Source organism: Hyaena hyaena, unplaced genomic scaffold (genome assembly GCF_003009895.1).
Source record: "Hyaena hyaena isolate Hyena2069 unplaced genomic scaffold, ASM300989v1 scaffold_470, whole genome shotgun sequence".
In the NCBI taxonomy this organism is placed as follows: domain Eukaryota; kingdom Metazoa; phylum Chordata; class Mammalia; order Carnivora; family Hyaenidae; genus Hyaena; species Hyaena hyaena.
The window spans coordinates 207,732-232,119 of NW_024081101.1; the positions used below are offsets into that span (position 1 = coordinate 207,732).

Sequence of the window (24,388 nt, forward strand, 5' to 3'; positions counted from 1 at the left end):
CCACCCTGCCGTGTGTCCCACAGCCACCTGAGACTGTCCTCAATACCATCCTGTACACCCGAGGCCTGTGGACCATGACACTTCCCAGGGTGGTCCTTCCCAGAAAACACCACAGGTCCTCACAGCAGCCAACAACTCACCCAGGAACGTATTTCTTTTAAATGTGGGCCTTCCCATGATGGCCTACCCGATTCTACAAGTCTTAGAATTCACCTCCTAAAGGCCACAGATTCTTCTCTCCTTTACTTTTGATCATTAACATCAAATAAAAAATCAGTTTTGACCATGAAAAAATAAGAGATCTACATGGTTTGAATAAAAGCACAGATCAAGAGGAAATAAAATACTTGACTCCTCATTTCCCACCTCAAATGAAAAGTAGGAGAATATCCCATGGGCTATTAGTGATGATATTTCAAAACAAATTGCACTGATTATAAATAAAAGAGAGTTTGAGCACACTGTATCTATACCTAGGTATGTAGTAGGAACTGGTGACAGATGGTACCTGTTTTGGGTCTCAGATTGTGACATATTTTAATGAACATAAATTCTTATTCACTGCCTGAGTCAGCAGGGGAATTTTACCTCAAATTCTAGACCAGCTGTCAGGTTTTGTTAATTGGCTTAAACTATCAAACGGTAAGACTTGTACAAAACATATTTTCACTTTGTTCACAAGTAAGGTGACATAATTTGAATTTTAATCATATTGGAAAATTATTGAGCATTTTCATGGTCCTGAGGCTAGTAAAGTCTTTTATTCACAAAAATGTCAACATAGTAGCACTTGATTGTTAGAAATGATGGTTGTCAATCACAGTTCTTTTTATGTCAAGGAATCAAAAGATATGAGGAGTTCTGAAAAAGCTTAAAAGGGATGGACCTGAGTCTGGATGTCTTGGTGCTCAGTTTGACTCTGCTACTAATGCTCTATGATAGCCTATGGATGCCACATGGTTCCCTGCCTTCCGCTCTCTGGGCCTCAATATTCTCTTCTGAAATAATCTTGTCTAGTTCTTCCTCTTCATACCCAATGCTACTTAGTTCAGTTCTACTAACCAGCCTCCTTACTACCAAAGAGTATTCTAAAAACACAAATATGAATTTTATCAAGTTCTCAATGGCTCCCCATCAGCTGTGGAAAAAAAATTACAAATACATCACTGACATTTTTGTATTCTTTTGATACAAATACAGTTCACTGTTCTGAAATCTGTCGTTAGTGATGAAATCACTCCAGAAAGCATATATTTTTTGAGGGGTGAATTCTTATTTATAACAAGCTAGCCTGTAATGACAAGCAATATATTTGTGAATCAATTTTAAACTAAAAGCCCAAGGATTAGTAACTAAGGAGCAAAAATGCATGATACAAATCAATATTTAGTAAAATGGTATAAATTTAATTGGGGAAACATATTTAGGGTTAGCTTTAAACAAATGATTTAATTATGTCATACAATATAAATATAGATATAAATAGATTCATTTAGGTAAAATTATAAGATGTTATTTACAACAGATCTTTGTTTTATATTAAAATTAACACTGAGCTAGCATTTAAGAGAAGTGCTTTATCAAAACAAGAAGATATTCTAACTATGGATTATTTTATTTGAAAAATTAAGCTCTTGATATTACAATGTGCTCTCCTTTACAGCCAAATACTAAAGTTCACAGTGGAAGAGAAGCTTTAGAGATCTTTTCTAATCCTCTAAGTTGCCACTCACACTGAAATATCTCACTGAAGCCCTCTGTGATATTCTTTTATTGCAAAAGTTGCCTCATTTCTCAAAACACACAGGCACTTATAATTCATGCTGTTCGTTTGCTTCAACGTTGTGTCTAGTTTCCCAAATGCAGGTATAAGCCCCTTATGTGAGGATAATCATATCATATCCTTCTCCTTCTCAAAGCATTTAATTTAGACTATTACTTTAGAACCAAAGACTGTTTAGAACTTCACAGGACATTCCTATGTACTTCTCAGTGTTACCCTTTTCAACTGAAGTCTTATTCTAGGTATGCCATATCTTTTTCAAAATTACAATTTTTTTGAAAAGCATAGTTGCAAATCTGCCTGCATCTTATGGAATTAATGTTCATATTCCTCCAAGATTCATGAAATGAGGGCTGAAGCCTCCACTGTGTTAGTATTAGGAGCCTAGGCTTTGAGGAGGTAACTGGGTTTAGATGAGGAGAAAAGAGTAGAGCACCACGATGGATCAGTGCCCTTGGAAGAAGAGGAGGAGACATGAGATCTTCCTCTAATTCTGCTATGTGAGGATACAGCTAGAAGTGGCTGTCTAAAAGCCAGTAAAATGGACCTCACCAGGAACAAAATCTGCTGGCACCATGATCTCATATTTCGGGGCTTTCAGAAGTGGGGGAAATAAATGTCTGCTGTGTAAGCCATCCAGTTCATGGTATCTTGTTATAGAAGTCTGAGATGCCTAAGACAGGAATTGGTACCAAGAAGCAGGGTATGACTATAACAAATACCTAAAAATGCATATACAGCTTTGGAACTGAGTAGTGGGTAGAGGCTGAGAGATCTCCAAGGTGCAGGTTAGAAAAACTGGAGATTGCCATGAAAGGACTCCTAAAGCCAATTCTGGTGAGGCTCAGAGAAGGAGACCTGGAAAGTGTCCTGTTTTTGGAGAATACAAAAATTAAAATGGACAAAATATTAGTATAAATATGGATGGCAAAAGTCATTCTGATGAGGTCTCAGATGAAAATGAGGATTATATTATTGGCAACTGGAGGGAGGATGATGTGGTTATAAAGAGGCAATGAACCTGGGTGAATTGTGTTCAAGTTCCAGCATTTTGCAGAAGGTAGAGCTTGTGAGTGATGAAAGTGAATATTTAGCTGAGGAGATATCTAAGTAAAGTGGCAAAATTTCTCTTGCTCATGGGAAAATGGGGGAAGAGAGAAATGAATTAAACAATAATCACTTGGCATAAAGGCACTAGAATTTAAAGATGTGGCCAATCCTTGGCCTATCCATATTGCAAAAAAATGAGAAAATATGTTCGGAAGAGAACATTAAGGGTAAGGCTGACTGACCACGTGCTAAGATTAGTGTGGGTGGGAACCAGAGACCTAGTGAATCGTCTCAACAGAAATCAGGAATGGAGATGGGATTATACCAACAGAAACACTGCCCGCTGAGACCAAAGGAAACAGAGAAAAATGGACAGAATGAAGGAAGGCTGTCCAACATGTGCTATTCCTCAAGAAAAGGGAGGGATGATGTAGGTGATTCCGAGATATAAGAGGTACCACTCCCACCCCAGGCCCAGAGAGCAGGGCTAGTGCCTCCTGGGTTTCAAAGAGTGGGGCTACCTCTTCAGTCTGTGGGGCAGGATGCCCCTCTCCAGTATGGCAGGAGTAGAGCCACTGCAGAGAAGCCTGTGGGTAGGGCTGCTGCAGAGGGCCACCCGGGTGGTGCCCTGTGGAATTGAAGAGACAAGGCTAACTTGTGGAGCCCTGGCAGTGATGCTGCTTCTCCAGTGGTCTTGGAGGGCAGTGCATCAGTCCAAAGAGGATCATTCTTGAGGCTTAAGATCTAATGGAATGTTCCTTGCTATGCTATGTTTTAGATCTATTTGGAACCTGTCGCTCCTTCCTTCTTTCTCTTTTCTCCTTTTTGGAAGGGGAATGTCCATCCTATGTCTGATGCACGAACATATTTTGGAAGCACATGACTTGCCTGGTTTCATAGTGTCACGGCTGGATAGGAAGTCTACCTTTGGATGAATGGCACCTGGAGTCTTACCACATCGGATTTAGATGATTAAGAAACTTTGGACTTTATACTCTAGAGCTGATTCTGGAACCATTTAAGACTTATGGAGCTCTTAAGATAGAATGAATGCACTTTGCATGTGAGAAAGACATGAATTGGCGGGGGGGGGTCTGTGGGTGTGATGTTATAGACTGAATGTCTGTGTTCTCACTAAGTTCAGATGTTGAGGGGCGCCTGGGTGGCTTAGTCGGTTAAGAGTCCGACTTTAGCTTAGGTCATGATCTCGCGGTTCGTGGGTTCGAGCCCCGCGTCGGGCTCTGTGCTGACTGCCAGCTCAGAGCCTGGAGCCTGGTTCAATCTGTGACTCCTTCTCTCTCTGACCCTCCCCTGCTCATGCTGTCTCTCTCTCTCTCTCTCTCTCCTAGAAATAAATAAAAAATATTAAAAAAAAAAAGATGTTGAACTCTACTCACACACATACATAAAATGTGATGGTATTAAGAGGTGGGGCCTTTGAGAGGTTACTGGGTTTAGATGAGATCATGAGGGTGGAGACCTCACATTAGGGTTCAAGCCCTTATAGGAGGAGGAAATAGGTGAAGATTGGTCAAAAGGTACAAACTTTCAGTGATAAAATAAGTAAGTATGGGGAATGTAATGTGCAGCATGGTGACAACAGTTAAAAATAACATAATGTGTATCTGAGAGTTGCTAAGAGAATAGATCTTTACAGTTCTCATCACAAGAAAGTCAATGTAACTGTGTAGGTGGCAGATGTTAACTAATCATGGTGATCATTTTGTAATACATACAAACACTGAATCATTATGCTGTACATCTGAAAGTAATATAATATGATACATCAATTACATTTATATTTTAAATATTAATTTAAAAACATAGGAGATGGGCTAGATGGCCGATGGGTATTAAGGAGAGCACTTGTGATGAGCACAGGGTGTTGTATGTAGTGATGAATCACTGAATTCTACCGTTGAAACCACTACTGCACTATAGATAAACTAAAATTTAAATTGAAAAAAATAAAGGTGGGAAAACAACACCAAAAATTTCCTATCTTTTCTACCATGGGAACACAAGATAAGAAGGTGCAGTCTGAAAATGAGGAAAGGGTCTTCATCAAAAACTAGATCTGCTGGTACAGTGATCTTGGACTTCCCAACTTCCATAAGTGTGAGGAATAAATGTTTGTTGTTTAAGTCACCCAGTCTATGGTAATTCTGTTATACCAGCCCAAGCTGTTTAAGATAATATAGCTGTCGCTATTTTAAAGAAAATTTACAATATGATATAAATGAATAGACTACAATGTAAGCCAGAACAATGAGCATTTGGTTTAAGATTGCAAAGAAAAAAAAAAGAGATCAGATAATGGTGTTACTGTCAATTGTTGGGTTTTAGAAAAAAGTTTTGAAAGCTAAAAAATACATACAGCCAGTTTCTGAAGACTTGATAACATTTCACTTTGATCCTTAAAGCCAGTTGTGTGAATCTTGTTCAATGCATCTTCTTTTTCTAAAAGCCATGCACTAAAAAGGCACTGAAAGAAATAAAATAATTCCAAAAAAGAACATTAATAATTACCGATCATTACTTATTACATAATTACATCATCCTATGTTTTCTTTTACCCCTTTAACATCTACCGTATCTCTCACTGATACAATTTCCCCACATGACTCACCTGTTCTTCAGTAAAACGCTGCCATTTCAGGAGGATGTCTTGTAAAAGAACCCAGCGATCTTCTGTCCATCTACAGATGTTTGCCCATCGATCTCCCAGTACCTGGGGAACAAACAACCCATCACCACATCAGCAAACAATTGTTAACTGAATTTCATTTAAAATTGCATGAATAAGGAAGCTCAGTCTGTTAAGCATCCAACTCTTGATTTCAACTCAGGATCTGATGGTTTGTAAGATAGAGTCCCATATCACTGGGCTCTACACTGACAGCATGGAGCCTGTTTGTGATTCTCGCTCTCTCCCTCTTTCTCATTGTCCGCCTCAACTTGTAAGTGCCCCGCTGCTTCCTCTCTCAAAATAAATAAATATTCAAAAATAAAAATAAAATGAAATTGCATGAATGAATCATAAAAGCAATCATGAGTCTCCTATGTATACTAGGAGTTGTAAAGGACACCCTTCATGATTTGCTTATAATTACATAAGTAGTATGCCTTTCATTTGTCTTGAGATTATTTCACTCACTCTTTGATCTTACAGTGAAAAGTAAAGATACTTATAAGAAGTCTGAGGTGGTTATCATACCACTATTTGAAATGTCTCTGTGGTAAATTAAACAGAGCTAAGACATAAATATAGAATTAAAGAGGATTTTGCATGGATAATATACAAAATGGGTATCTTTCTTAGATCTGAAAATATATCCCAAAGAATAAAAGTCTGACTACTAAATAGAATACCTAAAGACTCTTCTGGGAAGTAATCCTGTGTAATTAGAATTGCTTAATGTCTTAATTGTAAAAGAAAATTTCAATTTAAATTACATCCACATGTGGACTTTAAAAATTATCTAGATTATTATTACAAACTATTTAAAATCTCTCTGTCTCTAAAGTATTCAAGAGAGAAAACTGTAATATTCCCTGTGTAGTAACTGCCATCTCCATAGCATGTTACTAATATTTATAGACACACACTATTTTAATACGTCACGTAAACCAACTACCAATGGTATGTATGTATATATTTTTGTACATATGTATATATTTGCTGGCTGCTGGAGACAAACATCTTTATTAAAGATACTACCAAAATTTTGACAAACATTTCACAAGAGATTTGCAAACAGTGCTTCCAACAGGCAGCACTTTGAAAAGTCAATACAATAAGACAACACAACTTGAATCGACATTAGTTCAAAATCCTTGCATTTTTGACCACATTACTTATGTTCCCACATGATAAAACAAATGATAGTTTAAGTCGACATTAAAAGATAAACTCAATGAAATGAAAGTTTGTGCTGTTTGATGAATCACAATATGATATGGTTAAATGTGTCCATTCTTTATATTTCTGGGTCCCAGGATGAAAAGAAAAAAAAAACTTTAAAGATACATTTCATGCCGTTAATAGTTTCTTTGTATATCTCTTCTTCAAAAAATGCTTTGTAGCACTATATAAGTAGGTTACCTACATGTTTAATTCTATACCTTTGACCGAAACTATAGATCTGTTTCATTTTCATAACACTGATTTTGTCCAACATTAATAAAGCTCCCAAACTGTTGAAATGGAAATGCTTTTGTCTTCCACAAGAGAAGTAACAATTGACAGAAAAAAGAAACCCGTATGGTAACGCTCATCAGTTGCTTACCTGAGGGTTTGACCTACTGAGATTAGTAGCATTTTTTTCCTCCATGCACACTCACATGCACATCACCTCTGCCCAAATGTAGCCTGAGCATGTACTTTCAGACACCGGTAGGCCACAGTATGCTTCCCATTGCTCTAACCAAGCAGGAAGCAATGTAGCTAATGATTAACCACACCATGTACAGAACTAGCGAACACCTTAAGACAACCATTCCAATGGGGGGTTAACTTGAAGGGTGGATTTACTGTTCTAAATCAAATCAGCCTGTATGTACGTGTGTGTGTGTGTGTGAGCATATCTGTACGCATACAAATGCTCATATATCTTTCTATTCCTTAATGCTCCAAAATAATGTTTTAACTTTTTTTATATTTTGTGTGAATTTCTAAGTATACTACCATTTTACGGCAAAGAATTTGCATTAAGAAATATCAGGAAATAGGCTTATGTTTATCTAAAACTTTTTCACCTTGTACATTACTGGTTTTCTTTTAAACATACTACCTAAATAATCATTTCTAATGATAAACACAAGATTTTAAGGAAAAAAAAACTCATGTGAAGTACTGACACTGTATGTCAAATATTAAAAAAAATATATTTCTATTGAAAAACATAAATTGGGGGGAGGGGCAGAAAAAACAGCCTCATAGATTCAGGGAACCAAAGTGCAATGGGTAAAAAAAATAACTCAAGTTTATTAACATTGAAACTTGCAACAAGCAAAGTTTCATTTTTTTTTTAGAATCTTAGAACAACTCATTTGGAACTTTAAATACACCCAATCAAAATTGCGCCTGTATTCTTCTCAAAGCTAGAACAAATAATCCTAAATTGTGTATGGAACCACAAAAGACCCTGAATAGCCAAAGTAATATTGAAGAAGAAAACCAAAGCAGGAAGCAGCACAACCCCAATCTTTAGCCACTACTACAAAGCTGTAATCACCCAGGCAGTATGGTATTGGCACAAAAGTAGACACAAAAACCAATGGAATAGAACAGACAACCCAGAATTGGATCCATGAAATACAGGTCTAGCACCATGACTCTACTTGCTGGTGGTCAAATTCACCTATTAGTGTTTTGTGTTTTTTGTTCTGATGTGAGCCAGCTTGTTATGAAGTTAATTGCATGCATATTTTTCTTCGTGATAATTGGGACTCGACTGCTTGATCTTCTGATATTCTTGTAAGACTTCTTCATGAACATTTTGATTCTCTTTTGAGCCCAGAGAAACCAATTTTGTTGTGCATCAAGCTTGATAAATCTTCTATCTACAGTCTCCATCCTGGCACGCAAGGCCCTATACTCCTCAAACTCACTCTTAAAGTCATACTTATAATTCCAGTATTGCTCAGAGAAGATAGGAATCTATTTTATCAAATAAGCTGGTAGTTCAATTGTGGAAGAAGGCTCCATAGAGGCAGTGCGACCTTCATTAACTCCTTCACTGTTAACTGGACTGAAGTTTTCTTCAGCTTGGCAAGTCCCTCTTCTCTTTTAAGGTACTCTTCCTTTTCTTCAGGTGTCGCAAAGTTGTGGTTTTTAATTTGACCTTTGTCCTTCTTTTTTTTTTTTTAGACTTTTTTTTAACTTTTTGTGAGACTGAATGGTTTTCTTCCATAGGCTTTGGACACTTTAGTAGAAGTGAACCAGAGAATAGTATTTCCAGAGAAGTTCTAGAAGAATATTTGTCTTGCTGGTCCTCATAGAGACTACTGTTTTGACTAAAATTGTCAACAGATAGGGCCTGAGTCCTCCGGCCTTCTGAAGTGCTAGGCGAAGTGGAGTAAGAACTTAGACTGAGGAGCACTGGAGATAGGCAGGTGGACTGAAGGCAGCAGTGAGGGGTAGGGATGGCAGCAGCTGCAGGGCGCCCCAGGGAGCCTGCAGCAGATTTTTCACGGGTGGGATTCCAAGGACCATTGACTGCTGGAGGCACTCTTTGTCAAGTGAGATACTTGAGATATTTTTAATCATTAAAAGATCAATGAAATCCAAATCCAAGAGCCATTTCTGAGGAAAAGATACGGCTTTGCTACTAGAACATGCCGGAGATTCTGAATAGCTAGTTCTGGCAGCATTCTGAGATAAATTTAGTTTTCTCCAGAGCATTAACTCTGATTGTTTACTTCACTGTATCCAGGCCAGTCTCTTTGATGCTCTTTAAAAACATACTTTACGTTATACAAGAGGCCCTTAGGATTCCGATTGGCTACCTGTTGCAGAATTGCTCGGAGGGAGTTCCCATCTTGTTGACTGACAACACCTTTCTGCTCAGATTTCTTGTGGGCTTTCAGTGACAACAAGTGAATCACACTGTCTCTATGTGGCCCATGAGAAATACTGCTGCTGCCCTGTGTCTTTTGAATCATATTTGCAATATTCCTGGAGGGGGAGGGTGACCATTTCCTTTCAGGTGCTACATCTGAAACAGCCTGAGGTGCTTTCTGAATTTGCACTCTTTGCTCTACATATGGTCCACCAAGTTTGATAACTTCTGTGCTTTGCTGCGGGACTCCTCCTCTGCCTCAGGCATTCTTTCTCCAGTCATCTGATAGGAGTGGATGTTGCACATACTGTGATTTTATCTTGCAAAGGAGCTGGGAGGCTCCAGAGCTAGAGAACATTTGCTGGACATAGTCAAGGCTGACCTGAGAGTTGTCTTTATCCACATTTGACAAACAGAAGGTAAAGCCAAACACTTTATTATGAAGATCATTTTTAGGAATGTTGACAAGCTCCTGGAACCCTGAAACTAAATTGAAGGGTAAGAAGGAATTACTGTAAAACCATGAATTCCAAGTAACCTTTTATGTGAGTGTTCTGAAAGACTAGCAAACATTTTAACTTGATAAACGACTGATGTCTTGCAATATGAGTGGTACATGACACTGAATGTCACATGAGCACAAGTGAGCCAATGGATCTTCTCTCTCTCTCTCTCTCTCTCTCTCTCTCGTTGCAGGATTGTGGGTGATTGTCTTCCATGCTTGGATGCTCAGTCTCAGGCCACGGTTGTTTGGCAGAAATCAGTGATTTTTCAGAATGTTGGAAGGTGCCCACAACTGGCACTAGTGTAATATTTTTTGTCACTTCCAAGCTCCTATGGAAGTGAAAAAAGCAAGCTCCTTTGCTTTTCCAGACAAGACTAGGCTTAGGAATGCTGTACTTCATTCTAGGTCATTGGGTAGGTTCCTTGTTAAAGGTGTACGTAAAGAAAAAAGATTCTGTTGAGCCAAGAGTGACCCAGCAGTGATTCCATTAGTGATAGTGAAAGTCGTCCTACACAATAACCCTTCTCTTCCTCACATCAGCCACGAATGCTTTCAAAGGTAAGTGCAGGTTAATTTATTTTCCTTTATATTTTGTATTTTCTCGATTATTTCACATCATATTAAAATATTGTAATCATTTTTATATGAATATATTGGGGTTGTGGAGTGTTTCCATTATTTCTTTGATAATAATACTGACTTTGATACACAAGTGCTTTAGATTACAAGCATGTTTCCAGAACAAATTATGTTTGCAAATGAAGGGTTTACTGTAGATTTTTGTGGCTCTGTCAGGTTCCCAGTGCCCATAATGCCATCTCAGTGAGCTTCATATGTAAGAGAGGGATGCTGTCTTGTATGACAGCCTGTAGTGTAGCCCTTCTCACCACACCCCCTTCCCCTGGGCTCTACCCTCCACTGCAGCTGCCACCACAGCTATGGCCCTCCCACTACTGATGTACTGTCATATACCCAACTACCAATGGTGTTTAGATGAGAAAATACATGTTTGGATGACAGTTGTGCAAGGGGAGTATTTTAAGACAAAAATTAGGCATCATTTATTTTAATTCCATTATGATGCATTTCAGAGTCTAAAAACTTCATTTTTTTAATTTTAGTGTAAATAACAGAATTATTTTCCCATAGCTACCAGATCTTCACAATGAAAAGTATCTCAAAATAAAGATATGTTTTATTTTGTATAGAATTAAGGCTAGAAAAAATGTTGGCAATTCATGTTTTTTACAAATACATTTGGTATCTGAGATAAATTTTGCCATAATCTGTAGCATATTTGATGCTACATGTTGATGCTACATGTTTGGATTCACCTATCTAGAAGATACTGATATATATTTCAAATAATACAAATGCACTTAGCATCATGAAAAAAAATCCACCTATTCCTAGGAGGGCTTGAAGACCCACCTAATTTTTTCAAAACCATCTTACCCTACCAGCTTTTCAAAAAGGGAGTCCTGTGCCTGAGTAAGGAGTAGCAATAAACATTTTACTAACAGTATGAAAATGATCATGTACTCATATTCACCATGGTCACAAGTGAGTTTTCAGTTTTTTACCAGAAATGTCAATAAAATATTATTGCTTTCAACATAATGTAACTCATTTTTATATTTTTTATAGTTTCACTCTCTACTCCTTTTGAATTATGTTAGTTTATGTCAGGAACCAGAGCACTGAAATAATAATGCAAGATACCCAAAGGAAGCGTGCTAACATAAATCAATGAATTCAACAATATTAGCCACTTAGTTATTACAACCAACTTTGGGGATTTTCTTCTGAAACATTAGAAGTTCCTTAAGCGAACTTCCTAGTGCCTATGTCAGGACACATCAGGTAAAATGGTATGTAACGTGTCTGTTACTAGCTTAGTTGTTTTAAAAAGTTAGCTTCAGAGAAAATCTTACCTCTTATAGTCATAAACTACACTATTTACCTGATTTGAGAAAAAAGAAAGAAAAGGCCAAATTGTGAGTTGTTGGCTAAACCCATTCAATCCCACTGGAGATGGGAGTGAAGGTGAGGAGAGACATATTCAAACTGGAGCACCTTCTTCATAAATGAAAGAAAATGTACTGAGACTTCTAAATAGGCACAGTATCGTCTCTCCAGTGCTACAGGACACAAGAAGGTAGTGTCCAAAGAAGGAGCAGCATAGGTTTTTAACCTCATAGATTGGCAATTACAATTTATTGATTTTAGTAGGACATCCTATAAAGTAAATCCAAATAGGGGTGGCTGGGGAACTCAGTGCATTGAGTGTCCGACTTCGGCTAGAGACATCACACAGGTCATGGGTTCGAGCCCCAAGTTGAGAATGGGACTGGGATTTTGTTTTGGACTCTCTCTCTCCTCCTCCCCAACTCGTGCTTTCTCTCTTTCTCTCAAAATAAATAAATAAGCTAAAACATTTTTTCAAATGAAGACCTGCATATACTAGATTCCTTAAGGTTGTCAACTTTATAGAAATTCCAAAATATGCTAATACTACTTTACACTATAGTTTTTTTGTTTTTTTTTTTTTTTTTTTTTTTACTATATGAATGAAACTAATAATAAATATTCTTTTAGATCCACAGTCAACCTATTTAGGACAACTATTTTTTACATTTTTTTATTATTTCTGAGAGAAGGAGACAGTGTGAGCAGGGGAGGGTCAGAGAGAGAGGGAGACACAGAATTGGAAACAGGCTCCAGGCTCTGAGCTAGCTGTCAGCACAGAGCCCGACGTGGGGCTCAAACCCACAAACTGAGATCATGACCTGAGCCGAAGTCAGACGCTTAACCGACTGAGCCACTCAGGCGCCCAAGAAACTATTTTAAGAAGTGTCTTTGGTATTCCAATAATTATAATAGATAATTTTGGTAATTTACTGAATGCTTATAATTCATCCACACCAATATTTACATTAACATGCAGTTAATGACAGACTTTAATTCATTCATTCATCCAACATGAGTCCACTTATATAACAAATATTTACTGAACACTCAGTGTATGTCAAAAATGAACAACAGAATAAAGAAGTTATGGGCTGAACTGTGTCTCATTTTTATTTTTCCATCTACATTTTACTTAGAAACATTTATATCTTAATGAAAGAAGAGGTTAGCAAAAAGATGCATTATAGTTTCAGCGAGTTAAGAATGCAGCTATTCAGGGACACCTGGTTGGCTCAGTCAGTTAACTGTCCAACTCTTGATTTTGGCTCAGGTCGTGATCTCACAGTTTGTGAATTCAAGCCATGTGTCGGGCTCTCCACTGACAGCATGAAGCCTGCCTGGGATTCTCTTTCTCTCTTTTCTTTCTCTGGCCTTCCCTAACTCGTGCATGATCTCTCTCTCTCTCTCTCAAAACAAATAAACTTTAAAAAATATAGCTATTTCCCTATGATTATACACATCTACAAAGACTTGTATCTTAAACAGAAAAGATGTTAGTTGAAGGATGCATAACATGCAGTATGTCTCAATGAGTTCAGCACAGAACTATTCTGATATATATCTACAATTATGTTTTGAAACATTTATAACATTTTAAAAAGTTGTTATTTAAATTCCAGTTAGTTAACATACAGTGAAATATCAGTTTCAGGTGAAGAATTTAGTGATTCATCACTTACATATAGCACCCATACTCATCACAAGTACTCTCCTTAATCCCCATCACCTATTTCACCTATCTCCCACCAATCTCTCCCCTCTGATAACATCAGTTTGTTCTCTATATTTAAGAGTCTGTTTCTTAGATCGTCTCTCTCTTTTTTCCCCTATGACTGTTTGTCTTGTTTCTTAAATTCTCCTTATGAGTGAAACAATATGGTTTTTGTCTTTCTCTGACTGACCTATGTCACTTAACATAATAATGTCTAGCTTCATCCATGTCACTGTAAATGGCAAGATTTCATTCTTTCTGTGGCTGAGTAATATTCTAACGTGTGTGTGTGTGTGTGTGTGTGTGTGTGTACCACATCTTCTTTATCCATTTATTAATTGATGGTCATTTGAACTGCATTTCCTTAAAATTCATATGCTGAAGCTCCATCCCCTCTACTATAGAATGTGACTGTATTAGGAGACAAGGCTTTTATAGATAGGACCTTTACATAGGGATTTTGTTTAATGGGTTTTTTTATTTGTTTGTTTTGTTTTGTTTTTTGTTTTTTTGTTTTTTTTCTGAGAGAGAGAGAGACAGCGTGAGCAGGGGAGGGTCAGAGAGGGAGGGAGACACAGAATCTGAAGCAGGCTCCAGGCTCTGAGCTGAACCGTGAGATCATGACCTGAGCCGAAGCTGGACACTTAACTGACTGAGCCACCCAGGCGCCCCCATAGAGATTTTGTTTAAAATGGGACTATTAGGGTAGGATCTAATTCAATCTGACAGGTATTCTTATAAGAAGAGTAAATCTGGACACATAGACTGACATCAGAGATGTGTGAGCACACAGGAGAACATGTGAAGACACAGTGAGAAGATGTCCATCTGTAAGCCAAGGAGAAAGACCACAGGTGCAACAAACCTGCTAATACCCTGATCTTAGAGTTCAAGCCTCCAGAACGGTGACAAAATAAATTTCTGTTGTCTAGGCCACCCAGTCTTTGGTATTTAGTTACAGCAGCTCAAACTAATAAAAAAGACATATTTAAGAGAGATGGATTCCATGGAATTACAAAATATCTCATAAAACTAAAGTTGTAGAAAGTAAAGATGTATTTACTATAGTGGGAAAATTTTAGAAAACACATTTCAATTACTAGAATAAAATTATTTAAAATCATTTAAATAGAGGAGATTTTTTATAATTTATTGTGATTCAACTTCCCAAATATATAAATGTTATCACCTTGTAGTTTTGTGTTTCATGTGGGGAAAGACACAAGTATCTAGAACCAAACAAGGTAGACCTAAGTGTTAGGTCAGTCAATTGCTTGGATTGCTTCTCAAATTAAAAAAAAAAAAAAAAAAATATATATATATATATATATATATAAACACATCATTTTCTTGTAGTGATTCTGGCATTTCTTTAAGAGTTTGTTATTATTATCCCCTACTCCCAAAGAAAATCAAGTGAGTTTGAAGAAATTCACGGGTAAATCATTTCATCTGTCCCCCAAAAAAATCATATCAACCCCTTAAAGAGCTACTACTAATATGAAACAAGATTGTGTACGGGTAAATTTTAATTTGAAATAAGTAATATGAGTGCTCATCGTTATTTACATTTTTTCCATCATCATGTTTATATCAAATCTTCTAAGAACCTGCAAGGGTCATCTATTTTACTCTACTCATACTACAAAGGTACTTATTAAATCTTTACAAGTAGTTGTTTAGATTTCAAGTATATTCTTCTTTAAAGACTTCCAACACAAGAGAGTATGCATATCCTTTATTAATACATTCCACTGCTTAAACCTATCTTACTCTCAAAAAACCCTCAATGAAGTGAATCTAAGTCATTTCTGTTATAATATAGGCATGAAGCTTTTTACTCACCTCAGTAAAATTAGATAAATGAATTAGAAATTGCTTGCTCGTATGCTGGACATGTTTGCCCACAGGTAGATTTTTGTAATGCCATATGCACAAATATAAATGGATGTACACAGTGCTTGAATTTATGGATTTATCTGGTTATTACTTAGAAATATTGGTGCTGATTTGAATTACAAAGAATAGAGCTAAACAATTGGAAGATTATCAGTCAGCTCTATAATCACTCAAAGATGCTGCTTCCTATCATTGCCTAAAGGGATGTAACTAAGTTGTTAGACAAGTCTCAAAGACTGGATCGAATGCGGTTGATGGAAAGCTAAATAGTTTTTTTTAAAGAATCACTATAGTACAATTAGTAACCTCTGCTCTAGAGAAAAAAGTCTCTCTGAGTTTCCATTTAAATATATGAATCTTTCAAGCTTTTAGAAATAATGCATATTTCTGTGAAGCTAGGTAAACGTAATGCACCTAAGTGAAAATGAATTATAACATCTCATAAAGTGATAAGAAGAAATTAATTTTTATTTATGTTGTCATTTTGTCTCGGCAGTAAGAGAAGCCAAAGGTCAGTTCACTTACTCTAACACGCTTTCGTGGGCTAAATCACAACTCCATTATCATCTCTGCTTAGATCCACAATGGGGAAACTTTCCCTCTTCCATTCAGTTTACATCCCATATTGTTATACATGCCAAGAACATTTCTCATTTGAGTTCCTTTGTTTGGGTGAGTTGGTTTTCAAAGAAAAAGTGAAAAGTGGCCATCAGAGGAACATTGGATAAAGGCAACTGAGGAAAATCTCACAAGCCTGGAAGGTAAAACTTAAGTACCTTGACCTCTGAATTTATGGAGGCCAGTGATAGAATGTAAGAGTTAAACTGTACCCATCAAGATTGGCATTACGAGATAAAGTGTTCCCAGGACTATGTCCACTAAGAAAGAAACAATTATGTGCCATAGACCACACAACACAGCAGCAACTAGGATTTATAAGAAAGGGAGACAGCAAGCAGCCCATATTATTTAGTTTAAGACCCTGGAATATGCTCTCCAGCTAAATGAATTTTATACGTAATGTGCCTTTTGATAAATGACATTTTCTTGATTTTTCTTTCCTACCTTATAAACAATTATGGAGTTAAAAAAGATAAACAACCTCACTTTACTGATGGTGAAATGTAAATACTATCAAGTACCTTACTGAAAGAAATAAAATAACACCCATTATGAGGTTAGACATGGGGCAGAGTATTACTGACTAGTATTTAGCCAACTCTTGAATTCTCTTCTCAATGTTACATGGTTTTACAAACTGTTAACCAAAGTAGCATATTATAAAATGGCATGCCTTATACCTCACTGTCTAACATATGGTCCAGGGTGGAAACACATGTACTCATGTACTGGGAAACACTTAACTGTAGGCTTCTCTGAAAATAACATTCTTACTTCTGTTTAAATGATCCTGTAGGATTCTTGACTACACTCCAGGAACTTGTGACTGCCACTTCTCAATGTGTAGTTTAAAGGTGACAAGCGGACAGTGAGATGAGTTCTTGTCATTTGCAACAACATGGATGATACTGGATGGTATTATGCTAAGCAAAATAAATCAGTTGGAGAAAGAGAGATATCCTATGACTTCACTCATGGGTGGAATGTGAGATACTTAACAGGCGATCCTAGGGGAAGGAAGGGAAAAATAAGATAAGACCAGAGAGGGAGGCAAACCATAAGATACTCTTAAATCCAGAGAATAAACCGAGGGTTGCTGGAGTAGAGGTGGTTGAGGGGATGGGCTAAGTGGGTGATGGGCATTTAGGAGGGCACTCTTCAGGATGAGCACTGGGTGTCACATGTAAGAGATGAATCACTTGAGAATTAAAAAAAAAAAAAAAAAAAGTGAGAACCAGACACTGAAGTGAGTTAAGTAACGTGCCTAAAGCCACAGGAGCCACAGGATTGAGTTTCTGGGATCAGGCCTCAGATACATCTGGCTACAAGTCTGTGTTCTTTCATGATGTCATTTACTCAGTGGAACAGGCAACATTCAATCTGCCTTGTAATGTGTGCTATATAACCAAGTGAGATGTACACATGCAGAATCCTTTTTGAGTCTTTTCATATTTAATTTTAGCAGAAGTTTGACTAGACTTAACTATACATTTTATCTAACCTACTTAACAAGGATTTGAAGCCTAACATTATAATTTCATCTAAAAACATTTGTGACATTTTAACTCCATATTTGCCTAAGATATTTTTAGAAAATACTCACACTCCCCGATCAAGACTATGTGCTCTTTTGCAGGGACTTATTTTTCAAAGGTAAATATGACTGTCTGACTCGTTAATGAAATTTTGTCTTGGTGATTATGCTAAAAACATAGTGAGATTTCGAACTTGAAGAAGCATGTTCCCCTGTGCCATTGCAGTCAGTTCCATATATTATTTATTTTTATGAGTTTATAAGGTGCTAATGAATAAATCTGGAAAGGCTCGGTTGTTGATGCTGTTATTATTTGCATGCTATTATTTAATGTTCTGTGGCAGCTTAATAAACTCTGTACTCTCCCACTCCCACAAGTCTATTGAATTGGGATACCAGAAAATAAAGAACAGGAGTCCTAAGGAGCATTCCAACATCCTTTCAGTGTCCATTACACTCCTGCACATTCTTTGGTGGTTTAAGGTTTTACTGTTACTTATTGTTTTAGGCCTCACAGGCTCTGACCTTCTTGAGGGGAGTGTTCCTTGCCTTCATGCTTAATGTCTCCTGGGGGTAATACATGAACTCCACACAGTATAGAAATGTCTCAGGCTGAGTACCACCACAAGAGTTATCGATATGGGGACTTTCTTAGACTTAAACAGTCTTAGAAACTTCTTTCCTTCTTCTTCGTTAAATAACTACCTGCCAGTAATTTATGGCAACAACAGAGCTACTTAGAGTAAATTTGAAGAGGCAGAGGAAGACAGACTCACATGTGAAGTCCTATCTTCTTCACCTCGAATTCTAGATCTTTAATACTTACAGTGGGCATCAGTCTTATAGCAGAATCTCTGAGTCTGGGACACATCACCAAGCATGAAGTAAAGATTGCCTGAATTCTTGTCCCAATTCTACTGTTGCCCAAGGAGGTATTATCTCTCAGCGAACACTTAATCTTGTTATGGTTTAGATTTCCTACTAGTGAAATGGAGATAATAGCCAATGCCCTGGTACCTTCCTAGCCAGGTCATTGGTAGGGTCAGACAGGTCAACAAATGTGAAAATGCTCCAAAAACTGTGATAAATTATGTATATGCTTGTGATTGGTAAATATTTGAGTGTCACTGATAAAAAATCAGCTTTTGTTTCCAGGTATGATAAGTCTACAGCATAACATAATTTTAATAGAGAATACAGCAAAACATTTCAGTATGACACTAAAACTACTAATTATTCATATTTTATCTATATTTTATTGAGGTTTACGTTTTATACAATAGTTGAAAATCTTTTACTTTAGAACTTTAAACCAAGAGCATAATCTATCATGTGTCTTATTTGTAATCAAGTGAGGAAAAAACAGAAAGTCCTCTATGCTTCATTCTAACTCTAGGCATTGAAATATGCCATCTATAAGAAATTGCGAATTTGGGGTGGCTGGGTGGCTCAGTCAATTAAACATCCAACTTCTGCTCAGGTCATGATCTCATAGTTCATGGGTTCGAGTCCCACATCAGGTTCTGCGCTGATGGGTCAAAGCCTGGATCCTGCTTCAGATTCTGTCTCTCTCTCTCTCTCTCTTTCTCTCTCTCTCTGTGTCAACCTCTCTCTCTGCTCCTCCCCTGCTTGCACTCTGTCTCTCTCTCAAAAGTAAATAAACATTTAAAAATTTTTAAAAAAGGAATCACAAATTCTAATGTGTACACATAATCAAATGCACAAAATAATCTAGGTGTAAGAGAATGGGGAGTAATGGGGACTATAGCTAAATGGAGAGCTCCTGCTAAAGTTGCCAGAACTATTTGATTCCTACCAAGGTTAATATTCAGGAAGAGTCAAAGGATGTGGTCACTTGCTTTTCCAACAGAGGCTAGAACTTTATAGTTTTGTATCACATTTCCTAAACTTCAAGTATTGATAACTAATTAAAAATATTATTATATACCATGTGGACTAAACAGAGCTTTATATGAACATACTTGTATTTTTTAATGTTTTATTTATTTTTGAGACAGAGAGAGACAGAGCATGAGTGAAGGAGAGGCAGAGAGAGAGGGAGACACAGAATCTGAAGCAGGCTCTAGGCCCTGAGCTGTCAGCACAGAGCACGACATGGAGCTTGAACTCACAAACTGTGAGATCATGACCTGAGCCGAAGTTGGCTGCTTAACCAACTGAGCCACCCAGGCGCCCCATGAACATACTTGTAATTTTAGAGGCAAACACAAATACCTAGAAAGAAACAAACTACTGAAACTGACAAAAAAAAAAAAAAAAGGAAAAATCTGGAAAATGGAGATAAAACCCAAAAGTGGAAATGAAAAATGGAAAATCTTATGTCTATTAAATATATTTAATCTTTCATTTAAAACTTTCCCAACAAAGAAAATTCCAGGCACAAACGGCAAGTTCCTAAGCCTGCACAATCAGGCGCTTAAACCTAGCAACTTATAATAAGGAAAACAAGGGGCGCCCGGGTGGCTCTGACTTCAGCTCAGGTCATGATCTCGCAGTTTGTGAGTTCGAGCCCCGCATCAGGTTCTATGCAGACAGCTCAGAGCCTGGAACCTGCTTCAGATTCTGTGTCTCTCTCTCTCTGCCCCTCCCCCACTCATACTCTGTCTCTCTCTGTCTCAAAAATAAATAAACAATAAAAATAATTTTAAAAAAATAAGGAAAACAATAGGCCAATATGTTTCATGGACCCAATGAGAAAATTCTGAATCAAATGTTAGCAAACATTAGCAAAGAAATCTAACAACAAAGACAAAAGATTATGCATATCATCTATGGTGTATGTCAGGAATGCAAGGCTATTTTAGCACTAGAAAATGAAGCAGTGTGATTTCACACATTAAGAGAATAAAGAAGAAAACTAAATGATCATCTCAAGTGATCATGAAAAAAAATGTTTGATAAAATTCAGCACCCAGTAATGACAAAGCCTTTTAGACCATTAGGAATAAAAAGAATCTACAACAAACCTGCAGGAAATAGCATGCTTTATTATGGTGATTTACTAAAAGCCTCACCTTCAGAAACCGATCAACAGTAATTTCACTGTACTAGAGTACACAGCACAGTAAGGCAAGGAAAACTGATTTCATGAACATGGATGGGAACAGGAGAAGCAAAACTATCATTACTTACAACCTGGATACATACAATAGAGTGATGCAACAGATAAGCTATTCAAATTATAAGTAAGTTTAGCATAATCTCTGGACACAAAGCCAAGGAACAGAAATCAAGTTGTATCTGTCCCTATCAGCAAAAGACAAACGGAAAATGAAATTTTAAAAAGACTCTATTTATAAAAACAGCAAATTTATCAAAAATATTTTTAAAAAATGAATAGATCTGATAAAAAGTCTAAGACTCACTATCCTGGTAACTGTATAACATTATTGAGAGAAAATAATGGCCTAAATAAATGAAAGGCTATTCCACATTCATGAAATGAAGTACTTTACATAATCAAGATATTAATTCACTACAAAATAATCTATATAGTTATAAAACCCAATTAAAATCACTATAAATTAATCTATATAGTGAATAAAACCCAATTAAAATCACAGAAGGGTTATTTTGCTTTGTTTTGTTTTTGTTTTTTGCTGGAGGCAGACAAGCTGATTCTAAAATCTGTACGGAAATGTGAATAAACAAAAATAGCCAAGATACTTTTTTAAAAGGAGAAAACAAACATAAGCGTTTACATTGGCCAAGACAGATTTAGTCTTTCCTTCATCTTGACTAAGCTTTGGCTATAGGCCTCCGACCTTGTTTTTCTTAGAGCACTTACCTTAGAGAATTTTGAACTGTAAATTTTTCCGCTGCCCCTTTGAGATGTAAATATTCTATAGCCCAAGAAAGTCTTTCTCAAGGACCTGAAAGGCATCTTTTTGAAATGTCAAGAAAGACAATACCCCTGTCTCCCAAACTTTGGTAGGCTAGGAGCCTAGCTATGATAAGGGACAATTAGCAAACAGAGATCGCTTAAATGTACTGATTACCCAACCCCATAAAAGTTCTCCAATGCTTTTATGCCAGCTCATTCCAGCACTTAACAAACTTGTCTGCCTTTTGTTCAGTGGAACTGAGTTCAATCTCTTCCCTATTACAATAATCTTGATTCCTAATTGCAGTAGTCTTGAATAAATTCCCCTTTGCCTGTTTTACCAACTAGTTCAATTTTTCTTTTACAATACTACCAGATGTCAAAATTGATCATAAAGCCACAGTAATTAAAACATATATATACATGTGTGTGAATACATATATATGAGGAAAAAAAGCATATATATGAATACATATAGTGACCCATTTATGTATAAGTATTTGACTGAAAGTGACAATGAAGAACATTAAGGAAAGAATGGTCTTTGCAATAAATTTGCTATTTCATCTAAATGAGAAAAAAAAATGGACATTCATCCCTTCCTCACACCAGAAATACTAGATGGATTGTAATATGAAAGGTAAAGCAATTAAGTCCCTGTAAGATAATCCAGGAGGATATATTTTGGGTCATAGAGTAAAAAAAAATATTTTTAACTCAGGACAAAAAAATACTAACCATAATAGAAAATAAGTAGACTACACTAAACTTAAAACTTCTGTTTACTAAAAAAGATATCATTAAAAGGTAAAAGGATAAAGGAGCCTATAAAAGCAAAAAAAATGAAATGGTTAATAATCAATAAAGGATCAAAACCAAGAATATATATACTTTAAATAACTACAACAAATCACTAAGAGAAATACAGATAATCCACCAGACAAATAGGCATTTCAAAAAATAGGTTATTTCGAATAGCCAATGTAACAGCTGTTAATACTGCTTTTAATCTCATGAGTCATTGCTACATGCAAATGAAAACAAGACATGCCATTATAAAACCGCCATAAAAGCTCAAATTTAAAATCTGCCAATATCAAGTAATGAAGAAGCTATGAAGCAATTTGTACCTTGATTCACTACTGAGGACAGTAAAAATTTATACATCAACTTTGGAAAACTCTTGTGAAATGCCTATAGAGCCAAATATGCATATATCCAGTGATCTAGGAGTTCTAATCTTAGGTATATATCCAATACAAAAGCATACATATATTCCAGAAATATATAAATACAGTTATGCTCATAGCAGCGTTATTCATAATGATCCCAAACTGAAAAGAGCCCTAATTTTCTGAAAAGAACTTATAATTAAATTGTATATTCACAAGAAGGAATACTATCCAGCCATGACAATTAATGAACTCCAACTATATACATAATGGAGGGATCACAGAAACATAACATTGGGTAAAAAAAAAGGGGGGGGGAGGGTTACAAAACTATATATTATGCAATTGCATTTATGTTAAGTTAAAAATAAAACTATTCTGAGATATTATAAATCAGGATAGAGGGTAACTGTGAAGAGCTGTGAGAGGTTTATGACTACTAGGATAGGACTTAACAGGAGTGTCTCAATTGTTGGCAACAGATGATCTTTTTATCTGGGTGCAGAACTACAGGTATGTTACTTTTGTGACATCATCAACCTAAAATATGATCTGTGTATTTTTCTGGATACTCTGATAAAAAAAAATAATTTTGTGCCGTAATGTGAAGTTTAGATTCCCTTCAGAGACCAAAAAGGCCAGAATTCTCTTTAGACTATATCAGAATTACATTCATAAAGAATATAATCATTCCAATATATTCATCCATATATACTTATATTCACAGTATTCGTAAAGAATATTATTATTCCAATATACTTGCATATATTTCCCCTGTAATAATTTTCTCAACATCACATAGTAGTTTTCTTCTGTGAAACTGAGAGGTTAGGAGAAATCATGCAGATCTGGCTACCAGTCTCAGCTCTGTGACCTGAAGGCTATATGAACTTGGATTTAACTTCATTAAGCATTGGCTTTTTCATTTGTGAAACAGGGATAGCCTTTCATACAAACTATGAAAATTTTTAATAAAAAGATAAGCACATAAAAGTGCTAGTAATTATAATTATTGCTTCATGGGTAACAATTGTTGACATTTGACTTTACTGAAAGTACTCCCATTACATTTAAACTTTGTTTAAAACATGCTTTTTATTCACCAAGTAAACAATTAGAAACTATAAATGTCAAGAATATTTCCATCCATACTGTTCCTCACAGATAATCTCTATTTCCTAATTCTACAGGCTTTAGCATTCCATAGACTTTTTCCCTCCCCAAATTATCCCAAAGGTATGTACTGTAAATACTTTTCATTGCAAACCCATTTCCAAGCCCTGATAGAGAATAGGACACTAGAGCCCTTCTGAACAACTACTTTCCAGCAGACTATTTTCCTTCCAAACAACAGAGACATAATTATGATACGCAATGGCTTCAAAAAGGGAATAGTCATCACCAAGTAGAAAAAAACCACCTCATGGAGAAAAATTCAAACTGAGTTTTCTACGTGAAGTAGTTTTCATAGCAGATGACCAATATGAGTACTGTGAGCAACAGGAGAAGCATATACAAGGGCAGTGACATAGAGAGCATCGAAAATGGCTTACAGAAATAGAAAATAGGTTAAGGGATATTGGGGGCTAAAAGGAGACACATATTAAGAGAGAGGTAGGAGTTGAGGAATAAAAATCATTGCAGGCCTAAGGGATCAGACTCTATAGGGAATGGAAAGGGACTAATGATTTTAAATAGAGGAGAAACTGTAACAAATGGCTTTTGAGAGCCAATA

The 24,388-nt window shown here is 36.4% G+C and overlaps 1 protein-coding gene across 1 annotated transcript in view; it reads right to left on the bottom strand.

The window, feature by feature from the left end:
• Window positions 1–24,388, bottom strand: part of LOC120246388 (dystrophin) — a gene marked incomplete at its 3' end in the record, with an annotated part of 432,795 nt that overhangs the window by 201,261 nt on the left and 207,146 nt on the right. Inside the window, exons 10-11 of the mRNA XM_039253866.1 lie at window positions 5,463–5,564; window positions 5,211–5,318 (exon numbers count right to left, since the gene is read on the bottom strand). Of these exons, the coding sequence (XP_039109797.1) occupies window positions 5,211–5,318; window positions 5,463–5,564 (210 nt within the window). The remainder of the gene's footprint in view (window positions 1–5,210; window positions 5,319–5,462; window positions 5,565–24,388) is intronic.